This window comes from Aspergillus neoniger, assembly GCF_003184625.1.
Source record: "Aspergillus neoniger CBS 115656 unplaced genomic scaffold BO87scaffold_8, whole genome shotgun sequence".
NCBI classification, from domain to species: Eukaryota; Fungi; Ascomycota; class Eurotiomycetes; order Eurotiales; family Aspergillaceae; genus Aspergillus; species Aspergillus neoniger.
Window position 1 is genome coordinate 880,639 of NW_020291136.1, and position 12,952 is coordinate 893,590.

At 50.6% G+C, this 12,952-nt stretch overlaps 5 protein-coding genes across 5 annotated transcripts; 3 read left to right on the plus strand and 2 right to left on the minus strand.

Moving 5' to 3' along the window:
* Window positions 1-151: 151 nt before the first annotated feature.
* BO87DRAFT_233074 (putative pachytene checkpoint component Pch2) lies at window positions 152-2,322 on the minus strand. Its single transcript, XM_025618778.1, has 8 exons — window positions 1,958-2,322; window positions 1,835-1,910; window positions 1,522-1,780; window positions 1,412-1,467; window positions 1,263-1,359; window positions 863-1,214; window positions 506-802; window positions 152-440 (listed from the first exon to the last, which is right to left on the minus strand). The coding sequence occupies exons 1-8, from the start codon at window positions 2,075-2,077 to the stop codon at window positions 243-245; spliced, it is 1,455 nt and encodes a 484-aa protein (XP_025482328.1). The 5' UTR covers window positions 2,078-2,322; the 3' UTR covers window positions 152-242.
* Window positions 2,323-2,876: 554 nt separating this feature from the next.
* On the plus strand, window positions 2,877-6,064 carry BO87DRAFT_457162 (exocyst complex component Sec10 family protein). Its single transcript, XM_025628782.1, has 3 exons — window positions 2,877-3,272; window positions 3,345-5,631; window positions 5,682-6,064. Exons 1-3 carry the CDS (start codon window positions 3,161-3,163, stop codon window positions 5,950-5,952), a joined length of 2,670 nt encoding a protein of 889 aa, XP_025482329.1. The 5' UTR covers window positions 2,877-3,160; the 3' UTR covers window positions 5,953-6,064.
* Window positions 6,065-6,344: 280 nt separating this feature from the next.
* On the plus strand, window positions 6,345-7,598 carry BO87DRAFT_457163 (putative extracellular SCP domain protein Pry1; the record flags this gene model as incomplete). Its single annotated transcript, XM_025628783.1, has 2 exons — window positions 6,345-6,979; window positions 7,080-7,598. Exons 1-2 carry the CDS (start codon window positions 6,638-6,640, stop codon window positions 7,596-7,598), a joined length of 861 nt encoding a protein of 286 aa, XP_025482330.1. The 5' UTR covers window positions 6,345-6,637.
* Window positions 7,599-7,613: 15 nt separating this feature from the next.
* Window positions 7,614-10,558, minus strand: EifCb (translation initiation factor eIF3 core subunit b). Its single transcript, XM_025622805.1, has 4 exons — window positions 10,381-10,558; window positions 10,093-10,285; window positions 8,496-10,023; window positions 7,614-8,437 (listed from the first exon to the last, which is right to left on the minus strand). The coding sequence occupies exons 1-4, from the start codon at window positions 10,451-10,453 to the stop codon at window positions 8,009-8,011; spliced, it is 2,223 nt and encodes a 740-aa protein (XP_025482331.1). The 5' UTR covers window positions 10,454-10,558; the 3' UTR covers window positions 7,614-8,008.
* A 270-nt stretch (window positions 10,559-10,828) lies between these two features.
* BO87DRAFT_374546 (SWIB/MDM2 domain protein) lies at window positions 10,829-12,861 on the plus strand. The gene is made up of 5 exons (XM_025622806.1): window positions 10,829-11,234; window positions 11,328-11,464; window positions 11,570-12,040; window positions 12,093-12,146; window positions 12,201-12,861. Exons 1-5 carry the CDS (start codon window positions 11,228-11,230, stop codon window positions 12,384-12,386), a joined length of 855 nt encoding a protein of 284 aa, XP_025482332.1. The 5' UTR covers window positions 10,829-11,227; the 3' UTR covers window positions 12,387-12,861.
* Window positions 12,862-12,952: the final 91 nt, after the last annotated feature.

A 12,952-nucleotide genomic window follows, 5' to 3' on the forward strand; every position in this document is an offset into this window, starting at 1 on the left:
GCGACTTTTCGGAACAACAATTTTCGGCGGCCACCTGATAATTGCTGACCACCAACACCATCTCCCCGTTCTCGCGATAACATGATGGGAGAAGTTCTACGAGAGTGCATTCCGAGCTTCAATTACATACGCATATCAAACAATTCCATCGCTTCGTCATTAGCCTCCCAGCTCCTCCCCCCCCCGTTCCGTTCCTCCGCGCTGACCCCAGCACACACACTCCCCCATCAATCCCATCGCTCTCATTGGCCATTGGCTTGTGTTGTTCCCGAGAGCTGCTCTTCCGCCATAGTCATCGTCGCCTCCGTCTTAGCCTGCCATTCCGACGCTATTCCCATACGCAGCGCCTCAATCGCTGTCCGAATATCGCATCGGGTACCGTTACTATAAAGAATCAACGATAGAGCGGGTAATCTTCGAACCGTGCGACCGCTAAGCCCCTAATCGCCATCGTCAATACTCCAACATATATACCAAATGCTCATCTTCGTCCAGAATCACTAACCTCACTTTCAAAGACAGCATTAGCAAGTAGCGTGGGTATAGCATCGGGGAACGATCTATAGTGCAGCAGCACTTCGTCAAAAGTCGGGAGGGTGAGGTGTTTCGCAGCCTGCTCCACATACTGCAAAGCCGTCGGGGGATCGTCCGGAGTAACTTGGACCACGTCGAATGAAACACCCTCAATGAGTCCACTCTGGCTCAACTCCTCTAGGCAGTCCTTGTAGGTATTATATATAGGTCTGCTAGATAGTTGCGGTATGTATTGTTTGATATCAACTCGATCGAGGAAAGCTTGGTCCTACACGCGAGTGCACCGTCAGCGTTAATGCATAGCACTCAGCGCTGAATAGGAGCTTACCAGCGCCGTAATCAAATTGCTGGTGCAGACGACGATAACATTCGAATGTTCTTTCAGCTTATCCAGCCCTGTGAGTACCGCATCGACTGCTCGAATGGCGTCAAAGGGCTCATTGCTGCTCAGTGCCCGGTCTCTCCGAGCAACCAAGGTCTCTATCTCATCCATGGACACACAAACGAAAGTATCTTCTTCCTCCTGGAGAAATGTCTCAATGTTCTCAAACATTCCATTCACAAGTCTGCTACTCTCGCCGAAATACTTGCTTCCTAAAGAGTATGCGTTGATCTCAAATAGCTTGCTCTGGGGATAATCCTTTCCCAGGCGTATTGCAAGCTTCTGGGCAAGACCGCGACTAAATCAGTTAGCCACTGACCACACTCTATGTAACACATCCACAAACCAAAGGCTTGTCTTCCCAGTTCCTGGTGGCCCCCATATGAGTATCAACTTGTTCCAATTGATAGTCCACTTATCGAGTTTATGAGCAGAAAACGAGACTGCTCAAGTTAGAGTAAGCCATGAGATGCAAGTTGTAAAGGAAGGCATCACCCATTCTACTTATAGCCGAAAGAAGCGTCGACTGAAGTGGTTGATCGTAATCCAACCTATGCAAATGATCAGTTACTTTCAGCGTTGGAAGAATTAGCAGGTCAGCGTACGTCTCCCATAATCCCTCCAGATCTATGCTCGGTAAGGCCAGTACTCTTGCCGTAGCGACTCCACCCCCGGCTTCTGCTGAATCCTCAAGTGCACTGGTCTTCTGCAAGCTTTGTCGCTCCGATTTTGTACGCAGTTGGTACACTTGAACGTCCAATTGGACATCCTGAAGTCGATATGCACCGGACTCCAGATTTCCGCCGCTACATTCGGTCACGAGTATAAACTCCAGGGCTTGAGCATGTGGTTCGCTTAGACCTCCTATTGATCGTCAGAAAGACGTTCGGGGGGTTATCGTCTTGGTAGATTCCTGACCGAAAGAATTGATGAATTGATCAACAGACATCACGATGAAATTGTTGTGAAGCCATTCTGTAACCTCATCCCTAACCTGCTGTTCCGTCAATGTATGAATCGCAAGTGTATCAAGCAGCCTACCAGATCAGTGCGAACGATCATGCCATCACTAGCACATTTCACTCGAGCCTCGATATGCAATATGGGGCGTTGAGACTCTTCCACTGGGTTTGAAACGCAACTGTTGACGCTCACGTCCATTTTGCTTGTGGGTTTGGGTGGGGAGACGATTCAGAAAAGAGAGTATGAGGAACGTAAAGTGAACATCTGTGGTTGGTCTGAGAGGTAATCTCATACTCGGTACTGTGACGCTTCAATACTTCAATACCGATAACTTCGTCTACATTTGTGGCATCCAATTCACCCTCATCTCCTAGATTGTTGGTCTGTTCTTGGTCTTCTGGAGTGCATTAAACATGTAAAACAAGCATATATGCAAGGTCAGCCCACTACATATTAAGTAGAAGGTCGATTGCAAGACGCTCGTCAGAATAATACGGTGACTGAATGATATCAACTAGTATCTAAAAGAAGGGGAGATTGTTTGGCTCAATGAGCCGATATAATTTTGATACCTAAGTTCATGGTATTAGCAATGTTCGTATGGAAGGGTTAATTGGTATTAATGCCTTGTTTTCCAGGGCTGTTGGAACTTGATGATTTCGACGCAGGGAAATACCACCTGAGTCCTACTGAGAGTACTACTACTCTCCGTCGATGTCCTGAATTTAATATATATCGCCCCACTGGCAGACCCTGGGGAATATTTGCGAACGGATCACCATGACTACCTACCGGATGTTTCAGAATTTGATGTTCATCGAAAGAACTTAACCATGTTGCACCTACTCGGACCGTTGTTAGGATTTTGTGAAACAGGTGGTGATACTGCTTACTGGGGTGAGTTGGAATTCCGGAGCAGACCAGCGGAAAGGTAAGCAGCCGGCCGATCCAAACCGTGGAATTTCTGGGGTGTTCCGCCCACAGTGACGAACTGCCACAACCAACCGACGCAATTGCTCGGCGCCGTGGATTGTTCCATTCCTCAGATTTAGGGGCTATGATTCCGCCATGCGAACCGATGTTTCATGATCCCCCATTTTTGCCAGCAATTCCGGTGTCGCTCGATTACTCGGGTTTACGTTCGACTAATTGGGGCAGCCCCGCGGAGCGAGCTAGTCGGTGGGAACGCTGGGACCCTGACCGGCTTGTCCGCGCTGAGCTTCTGGAGCCTTTGACGGACTAACTCGACGTCCCTCCCGATGCCGACTGTGAAATTACAAGATGCAGAAAGCGAGGACTGGGCCAGGTGCCGGCGTGAAGCCGCGCAAGGATGTTCTGGCTTCCCTCAAGATGGCCTCGATGGAAGAAATCTCCAGGGCCATTCTTCCAGCAGGTACGTCTCAACTGTAAATACCGAACGGGGAGATGGATCGCATTCACTGCAGGATATTCTAACAATGACCAGAGATCATGTCCTCAATCCTTGATTACCTTTCCCCTGTCGATCTCATACGAGTAGCCCGGTCTTCCAAACTCCTGCGCGAGATGGCATACGATGACACGCGATGGGTGCAGAAACTGAAACGGATGGGTTGTTGGGACGAGGTGGAGGCAAGAAAGCATACGGAAGAAACGTTCGGAACTATTGCAGATGTGCGAACGGTTGAGCAGCAAGAGGTTGAGGATGCGCAAGCACCGCACGGCGAACCTGCACCCAACGTCTCACGGAGTTCCCGGGCCGATTTACAATCGATCTCTGACGGATTCGACCAGATCAATCTAACCACTTCGGCCAATGCTGATATATCGGATGGATCAGACAGTGATCCCGTCATCGGCGCGCTGAAACAAGTCAAGTCTGTTCGTGGAGACGCACGCCAGGAGTACGGAAAGGTACATGCAGCGCTGGCACCATACTACAATGACATCGTTACGAACGGCCCTTCTCCGGATAGCTTGCTTTTCAAGAATTACACCGATCCACAGCACCAAGCGCAGATACTGTCGCAACTACAATCCTTCTCCGAATGCGATGCAGACGAAGGCTGGCGTGGACGGCTTGAACAATTGCAGTCTGCTGTGTCGATGTTCGAAATATCGGCCATAAAGGAGTTTAGACATGCATACGAGACAGAGGATATTGATGACAGGATGCGAAAATATGCCCACGTTTTGTACACGTTGAACGGCGGAGAGGCAGCTGTAGAACTCTTCATACAGCACAACCATCTCGTTACCAGAAAATCAGATCTCGGCAAAGTCTCGGACTGCATTGATCCTTTCTCGCAACGGGTTAAACTTGAACATACGCAGGCCTTCTTCACTCGGCTGAGTGTGGCCTATAACGAGGAAGTATCGATCATCAATCGTGCTTTCCCCCCCTCGATGAAAATATCGACACCGTTTATCGAAAAGGTTGGGCAGGATGTGCTCTACCCATTCCTGACTGCCATTTTTGATGAGCTACATGGCTCAAATACCGAGTCCTACTTGACTGCCGTCTCAGGAACATTTGCTCAATGCCTTAATCTCTCGGACACATTGTTGCCAGTTCAGAATTTGGACGACAGTTTTGATGAATTCATGGATCATGTCATTGCTAAAGCCTATGTACCTCACATGGACTTATATCTCGCAGAGGAATTGGATCATTTCCGGAAATTATCTGAGGCGGCCGTGGGGGACTGGGATAGACAGCTATCGGAGCAGGCAGCCTCGACGGAGTCATTCTTGATGTCGAACATCAATAGGCAGGCTGATAAGCGTGACTTCTTAACCTCTTTCAAGAAGGTTATTATGGCTCCCGTCAATATTCTTCCAAGCTTTTCAGGAAACAAGGCGAACGAGCAAAAGGCACCATCGGAACCCACCGCCAGCGACTCCTCGTCACTGAAGAGTCCCAATAGGTTCTCAACCATCGCGTCGCCCACGACGCCTCCTATTATGGAGGCGCCAACCACAGAGCTTGCGGCAAAAGCCGCGATCATGAAGTCTAAACTTGAGGGTATTCGATCTCTTTTCAGCATAGAAGTTGCTCTTAGTCTGGTTCATGCGGCAAAGTCCAGCTTGGAGCGAGCCGCGCAGTTTGTGAAGATCAGAGGCGAATATGGAGCTGCTGCAAAACAACAGTGCGAGGCGGTCTTCGTCGCCCTCGTGCGCATTCTAGGAAACCGTCACTTGATCGGTGGGTTTAATAAGGCCGTGGACCACTTGTCAAACTACAGGCCGCGCGAACAAGGAGAACGCGACCAATCTGGCGTTGAGCCGCTGGTCACCTTTCTGGAGCTGGTGAACGTTGGTGATCTGATTCTCCAGATGATCGATGTCTTTTATGAACAGGAACTTATCGGCACCAAACTGACGGACCGCAATGATTTCCTTGACCCGGCCGTCAAGGAAAAGAAAAAGTTCGAGCAGAGCCTGGATGAACGGGTCGCTGCTGGGCTTAACAAAGGAATCGACGTTCTTATGGAAGAAGTGGACTACATTCTAGCAACGAGACAATTGGCGACCGACTTCAATCCTAGTGTCTCTACTGACCCCTATCGTAAAACGATGGACGTCAGTATCACCGAGGCTGCAGCGGCCGTGGTGGATGTGGTCTCTTCTCATACACAGATGTTGGTTGGCAGCACAGACAAGAGTATGCTGGATGTCTTCAACCAAGAGGTCGGGCTCCGCCTGTTTGCTGCTCTATGCAAGCACCTGAAGCGGCAGAGGATTAGCACTGAGGGGTCGTTGAAGCTCATCAGGTAGGATTTTATGTGTCTCTGAGATTAATGGCGAAGCTGACTTCTTATAGCGATATGAATCACTACTTCAAATTCATCCAGACGTTCAGGAACAACGACCTTCTCCTCTACTTCAAGGCGTTCCGGGAACTATCGCAGATCTATTTGATCGACCCCTCTGATGCCAAAGAGCTTGCCACCATCATCGCCGATGCGGACCGGTTCAATGGGATTTGGCGAGTGGAGGAAGTGTACGAATTCGCCGAGCGACGGGCGGATTGGTACCAAGTGAAACGAGACGTCGAACGAGCCATGTATGGAATTGGGTGCAACGTTATGTGAAGAATATGTCCAGCATTACGATTATACGGTGTATATAGAGCTACTAATACCCCAGGGCTTTGCCATTTTCATGGTTAGAGAATAGACAGATGATGATATAATAAAGTAGCAGAGGAAAGAGCCACAGATTGATACTACTACCCAGACCCGTATATCCAAAATCTACCCAACATCAAAGCTGACATGACCAGCATACAACAATTCCAATCCAGCCAGCCAGCCACGAAGACTGCAACAAACTACACAGTACTAGTAATCTCTTTGGCAATTAGGTTATTACTAATAACCAACCAGTTGCATCATTCATACAACGACTTTACCCACCCGACGGATCGCATCTCCAGGAAACTCTAAATCTATCCGGCTAATTCCTGACATCAGTTTCCCACCCCCAGAATCCAGCCCATAAGCTCCAAGCAATGACGATAATAAGCCAGGAGAGACATAAAGAACTGTCCACCCCGAGCCAAAGGGAAGAAGAAGCAATGTGTTTCAACCTGGAACCAAGCCATTGGCGCCACAACCACAACCACTCACCACTCACCACTGCATTGTTTCAGTCTGACAATTGCTGACTGACTGCGATCCATCAGTTATACAATCTACATTTTCGTCATGAGAAATATCCTCTCACATACTATACTAAACTTTCTATACTCGCATAACATTATATGAGATCATCATCATGCTCCATCGTACAATCTCAAGGATACTCACCACTACAACTACCATAATCCTCCTAAGCGCCCTCCTCATCACCCTCACTACAGCCCAACAACAACAACCAAAAGCAACAGTAATAGTCACCATCATAACAACCGCAACCGCAACAGCACAACCAACAACCACCACCACCACCACCACGCAAGAACCCCCCTCCTACACCTCCCCGGCTCTCTTCCAATCCTCTATCCTAGACGTCAGCAACACCTACCGCAAAGCCCACAACGCAAGCGACCTAATCTGGAACACGACATTAACCCAATACGCCCTGAACTGGGCACAGGAATGTAAATGGCAGCATTCGGTATAGTACTCTTCCCCCAACCCCCCTCCACCTTTTCCCCCAAGATATAGGAACTAGAACACAAGAACGAAAAAAAGGCTAATAAATAATGTACATACAGAACGGCCCGTACGGCGAAAACCTCGCCTTCGGGTACCCCAACGTCTCGTCCGCCGTAGCGGCCTGGGGCGACGAAGTACAGAAATACAATTTCCAGGAGCCGACGGGGTTCACGGAGGAGACGGGACATTTTACGCAATTGGTGTGGAGGGAGACGAGGGAGGTGGGGTGTGCGGCTGTTGATTGTGGGTATAATACTACTAATACTACTAATGATGATGATAATGGGAATGGGAAGAGAAGTGAAGCGGGAGGAGGAGGTGGAGGTGGGATCAATGGAACGGAGAGACCGCAGGGATGGTATGTCGTTTGTGAATACTCGCCTAGGGGTAATATCATTGGGGGGAAAAAGAAGTTGGGGGATAAGGAGTTCTTTAAGATTAATGTGCAGCCGTCGAGTACTTATTCTGGACCGTATAATACGGGGTCCGCTGGGAATGGGGCTCAGAGGGTTGAATGTATAAAGGGGTTATGGTGGGTTGTGTTGGGGTGGTGGTTGGTGTTGTTGACTTCTGGATAGTTTTAATTTTGGGTAATTGGTTGAGATAGTATGAAGTGGTATAAACTGAACTTGAATGATTGCAGTAGTCATCATTGTCTGTCATCTCTCATTGCTACCAACATCATGCACATCAAAGTTTTCCCCTCACGCTCGGGAAAGAAATATGCAAACACAGATTCTATTCACTTTTTTTGAAATGCTCCAGACACAGGCGCCCCCACGCGCGCGCTGGAACCAATCCAAATGGATCACAGATGAAGTCTCACAGGGAAGAAGAGAGGATGAAGTGTGAGGACTTCAGAGAGGATAGGTAAAGAAAAAAGGGCGAGGATATCGACAGACAAGATGCGAGATAAGGATAAAAAGAAATGAAAAAGAAAAGGAAATGGATGGAATAGAACACATTAGATACGAAGCTGGCTTCCCAATCAACCAATGACTTCCTCGTTCTCCTCGATGATCTCTTCCACAATCTCCTCCACCACTGTCTCGCCTTGGTCCTCCGACACAGCAGGGGCATCCTTGGCCTGCTTGGAAGAGTCGACGTCTTCCGGCACACCGTAGGCGTCCTTCTCCTCCGCAAGCATCTCCTTCTCCCTCCGGATCCAGGCAGTCCACTCGTTGAGCACGCGCTTGCGCGTCTCCACAACGGCTGTGTTGGCAATGTCGACAGCGTACTTGTCCTCCTCCTCGAACTCCTTCGAGTACTCGCGGAGGTTCTTGCGCACTTGCTTCTGCTCCTCCTTGCTGAGAAGAGTGGGGGGACGAGGGCGCCAGATGAACTGCTTGAACTTGTCGGTGGGGTGTTCGGCGAGGGTCTGACCGGCGAAGGTGTGAATGTTGTAGCCGTTTTCCATCTACATAAAACATGTCAGTAACGCAGTCGTGACAAGATACTAAGAAAAAAGAACATACCGAGTGGGTCCACACGCTAGCACTGCTGACAACGTAGCGACCCGTAGGATCCCAGTCAATATCCGTAACACCGTAGTGCTCAACGGTCTTCATTAATTGCAGGTTGGCGGCCAGATCCTTCTCACCCTCGGGCTTCTCACCCTCAAAGTCCATATCCCAGAAGTCAATATCGAAGTTGGTCTGGGAGTGAACGGTAGCGACGACGACGAAACGTCCCTTGGGAGACCAGTAGATGGCGTTGCTGGTCTTCTTCTCAATGGTGCGGACAACCTTGAAGTTGCCGGCCGAGACACCCTTCTTTTCGGGGGCGAAGAAAGAGACGGAGGTCTTGGGGAGAACGGCGGTGCCGCTGGGGGCCTCGCCGGTGGTGATGGCGACGAAACGTCCTCCGTTGGGCTCCCAAGCAAAGTTGATGACGGTATCCTTGAGACTGTCGACGACTTCGACGGGGACACCCTTCTCGCGCACACGGAAAATCTCCAGGTTGGTGGCCATGGACTTCTTGGACTTGGAGTGACGGTCAACCTTGACACAGACGTAGGTACCTTGCGACTGCCAGTGCAGCTTGACATCCGACACGTTGAAGAGGTTACGCGTACGGACGATCTCCTTCGAGGGAACGCTCATCAAGGCGACACGGGCCGGGTTGCTGCCGATTTCGGGAGTCCAGAAGCAGAGCAGCTGTTCGTACTGCTTGACACCCTCGCGGACAACGGTGGCGGGGGACCACTCGAAGTCCATAACACCATCAATCTTGACGGAAGTCTTGCCCAGCAAGTTCATCCGGGGGAGCTCGTAGATCGAGATCGACTGGTGCTGCAGCATTCTCGCGACGTACTTCTCGTCAGCGGACCACTTGAAAGCGGGCCACTGGACCTTCTTCTTGGGCTCGCCCTCAGCACTAGGGCCGGCAGTCAGATCGTGAGAGACGAAGGAACGAAGAGGCTTGCCAGTGACGATATCCCAGATGATGATGTTCTTTCCGTCTTCCTCGTAGGTCAGGACGGGGTGGCCCTCCTCCACCTGGATGGGGCGGGCAGACCAGGTGGTCAGGTAGCTCTCACCGGGCGAGAATTCGACCAGCTGAACGAAAGGATGGGGGAACTGCTTCTGCTTCGAGAAGGCGGGACCACCCCAGAGCTGGACACCCTGGGGGTGGACGGAGGCGAGGTAGGTACCCTTGGGGGACCACTGGACGAAAAGCTGAGTCCAGTGCGCGCGGTCGACGACGTTCTCCGGGGGGTTGCTCTTGTTGTTCCAGAACACACCGACCTTGTCGCCACGGTAAAGGGCGAACTGGTCACGGGCGTTGGCGTCGCCCAGCCATGAGCGGAGGTGCTCCTTCTCCTTGAAGGGTTCGATGGTGGGGGGCTTGTATTCCTCGTCGATGCGTCCTTCCCGGCCATAACGATCGATATCCATCAACTTGTTGACGGCGAGAGTGTGCTTCTTATCGAGGGGTACACCGTGCAGTTGCTTGACGGCAGCGACGGCCTGTTCGGGGGTCTCGTACTCAACGAAGGCGAAACTGAAACGACATGTTAATGTTTCCACAACCTTTCCCAACCGCAATCGAATTTCCTAAGTTGAAACATACCCTTCGGACATGTTCTTGTCGTTGATGGGCATGAAGACGGCATCCTCCGAGGTGTGGCCGACCGTGTTGAGCTTCCTCAACAAGAACTTGATGAGCTTTTGCCGGCTCTCCTCGGGGACGACCGGAAGTCCATCGATCACAACAAATGTGTCCAAACCCTCCTCAAGCTTCACTTCATATTGCTCCTTGAGATCTGGATGGAGAAAATCGGGCGGAGTCAGCGGCGAGGGGCACGGGGGAAACGGGGTGAGAAGAGGATGATGGGACAACAACGCGAGGCGCACTCACCGGAGAAGTCAACCTCCTCCTCCTCCTCTTCGTGGAGATCCTGCTCAGACAGGGTGTCAAAACTGGGCGCCATGGTTGCAGTCGCAGCGAACGGCGATATGGGGGGGTGAGGGTGGAGAGGGTATGATCTTGAAGATGAAAGATGCTGTTCTGGATTTTCTGCTGGTCGACCCCGATTTGGCTGATTTTAGGGCAAAAGAACAAATCCCAAACCACAAGCGCCTTCTGTGTGCGAAGGCAGCTGAGTCAGGGCTGAGTCATCTCCCCATTGTCTCTGCTTGCTTTCACTTTCCGTGCGGTAAAGTGACGGTAAATGACCATTTCTCACGATACCACTAGTAAACTGCCTATTCTTTCTCCAGCTCCACCACGTGATGGTGCTTATCTAAGCCACCCGCCCCCAGCTTCTCGCCCGGCTGATTATGTCTTCTGTAACCGACTTGTACAATCGGCTTGGACCAGCCATAACATTTCGCGATCCTCACGCATCGTCCCGCTTTCCGTTGCTGCTGCGGGTGATAGCTGCTGGTCGTTGTGGGCCGGCCGTCACGATCTCCTCGTTTACTCCCCTTTGTTTTGTCTGATCCATCTCTCTCTCTCCCTGTTCTACTTCCTGCTGGGGCCTTTACGTATCTCCTCTCTCTTATGCCCCGCCGGTCCTAAGCGCCAGCGCTACGCCCAGATCTAGACGGTCCTCCTCAGTGCACGACCACCTCGAGCTGAATCCCGCTGCTGATAGCCTTCCGAACTCTTACATTGAGTCCGGTCAGCAATTGACAACATTAAATTTCATTCAGTCGTGTCGTTTCCTGCAGAGGTGCTGCAAAGCAAAGCAACCCGGTCCACCATGTCGCGTAAGTTCGGAAGTCTGATGTTCCCGGTCGATTGCTCCACGCCGAGATCGCTCTCAACTGACATCATGGCTTTTTCTTTTTCCCATGCAATAGTATCCCCAGAAGCCCGCGATCAATACATTCCGATCATTGATTCAATTCTGGCCAAAAGCGATTTGACTACCATCTCCTCAAAAACTATTCGCAACGGCCTTCAGGATGAGATCGGCTATGATCTTACCCCGCATAAGGTCTGCGCCCCCGATCTTTCATTATTGTCGCATATTGCTCTTTGCTCTATTGATTCACGGCGGTAGACCTTAAATATAATGCTAATGTTAACTTTATTCATACAGCTTGCCATCAAGCAGCTTATCATGGAGCGCTTCGACGTCTGTGCGGCACAGAAGGGCATTCAAACCGCATCGGAGACACCAGCGACATCTGCTTCCACCAATGGCCATGGGAAAGACCACGACTCGGTGACTCCTGTTGAGCCGTCCTCTCCGGCTCAATCTTCCATGTCGCAGAAACGCCAAGCGGAGAGTGAAGAGCGCTCGGACACTTCAAGCAAGACCCCTCCTATCAAGAAGAAGAAGCCCGACAATGATATCGATGCGGATGCCTTGTTCGCAGCCAAACTCCAGGCCGAGGAAAACATGCGTGCGCGCCAAACCCGCGGAGCCAGTACACGCAGAAGCCAGCCCGTGAAGAAGAAGCAGCCTACCAAAGCGAAGACGTCCAAGAAAGTGAAGGCTGAGGATGATTCGGAACTGGAATCGGGCTCGGACTCAGGAAAGAAGGTCAACAGATCTGGCGGGTTTCACGTATGCTGCAAACACTTCCTAATGGAGGTGACTGGTGCTGACGGCTGTCTAGAAACCCCTGAATCTTTCCCCAGCGCTTTCGGCTTTGTTGGACGGCGAGGTGACGGTATGGCTGCTATTCCCATTTCCGGTTAGGTAAGACATACTGACATTCGAACAGCTCTCGCGACCGCAGACAGTGAAGCGGCTTTGGCAATACATCCACGAGCATGATCTTCAGGATCCCAATGACCGGCGACAAATTCGCTGTGACGACGCGATGCGTGCCGTGTTCAAGCAAGATCGCATACACATGTTCACGATGACTAAAATCCTCAGCCAGAACTTGTATAGTCCCGATGAATAATCTTTGGTATCTAGACGCGAACTCTTGCCTTCCGGACAAGGCAATCGCAGCGACCAAGTCGTTGCCTTAACGATTCCCCGACTTTTGCTTACTACACAGCATTTGGAACCCAGGCGCTAACTCTCTTTCATTTTGCTCCAAGACTTTATTATTTGCTTCTCATATTGATATTTTTCGCACTTGTTGCTACGCTCATTGGCGAATGATTGCCTTATCTTTCCTTGTGTTGACCTGCTTTTCTCTCCAGCGGGAGTTGGTGCTGCCTTGTGGACAGGCGCGATGGATGTTGCTACCTAGAGATCGTATTCGCTTATTGATTTGGCTACGTACATCGCATCGCGTCATTGCATGATACATTCTCAGTTATCGCACGAGCAGCCAGTACAGTTGTAGCCGAAGGGGCTAGTAATATGCATGCATCCCATGGCTAAGCCACACATATGATCTGCCTTGTAGTTGCATGAGCGATAATGAGTCAAAATGAGTCATATCAGTAACTAGATTGAATTCACCAGTAAATTAATTACCTATGTGCCCCCCCTACCGGGCTTAACGCAATTAAGAAA

Bases quoted from the DNA above. Each gene is read 5' to 3' on its own strand.
- BO87DRAFT_233074 (XM_025618778.1), bottom strand. From the start codon at position 2,077: ATGGACGTGAGCGTCAACAGTTGCGTTTCAAACCCAGTGGAAGAGTCT. The intron at 1,781-1,834 runs GTCAGGAATCTA...GACGATCAATAG, and splicing joins TCAATTCATCAATTCTTTCG to GAGGTCTAAGCGAACCACAT. The intron at 441-505 runs GTTAGTGATTCT...GATGGCGATTAG, and splicing joins ATGCTGTCTTTGAAAGTGAG to GGGCTTAGCGGTCGCACGGT.
- BO87DRAFT_457162 (XM_025628782.1), top strand. From the start codon at position 3,161: ATGCAGAAAGCGAGGACTGGGCCAGGTGCCGGCGTGAAGCCGCGCAAG. The intron at 3,273-3,344 runs GTACGTCTCAAC...AACAATGACCAG, and splicing joins CAGGGCCATTCTTCCAGCAG to AGATCATGTCCTCAATCCTT. The intron at 5,632-5,681 runs GTAGGATTTTAT...GACTTCTTATAG, and splicing joins GGGTCGTTGAAGCTCATCAG to CGATATGAATCACTACTTCA.
- EifCb (XM_025622805.1), bottom strand. From the start codon at position 10,453: ATGGCGCCCAGTTTTGACACCCTGTCTGAGCAGGATCTCCACGAAGAG. The intron at 10,286-10,380 runs GTGAGTGCGCCT...TTCTCCATCCAG, and splicing joins GGAGGAGGTTGACTTCTCCG to ATCTCAAGGAGCAATATGAA. The intron at 10,024-10,092 runs GTATGTTTCAAC...ATGTCGTTTCAG, and splicing joins GACAAGAACATGTCCGAAGG to TTTCGCCTTCGTTGAGTACG.
- BO87DRAFT_374546 (XM_025622806.1), top strand. The intron at 12,041-12,092 runs GTATGCTGCAAA...ACGGCTGTCTAG, and splicing joins ACAGATCTGGCGGGTTTCAC to AAACCCCTGAATCTTTCCCC. The intron at 12,147-12,200 runs GTATGGCTGCTA...ACATTCGAACAG, and splicing joins TGTTGGACGGCGAGGTGACG to CTCTCGCGACCGCAGACAGT.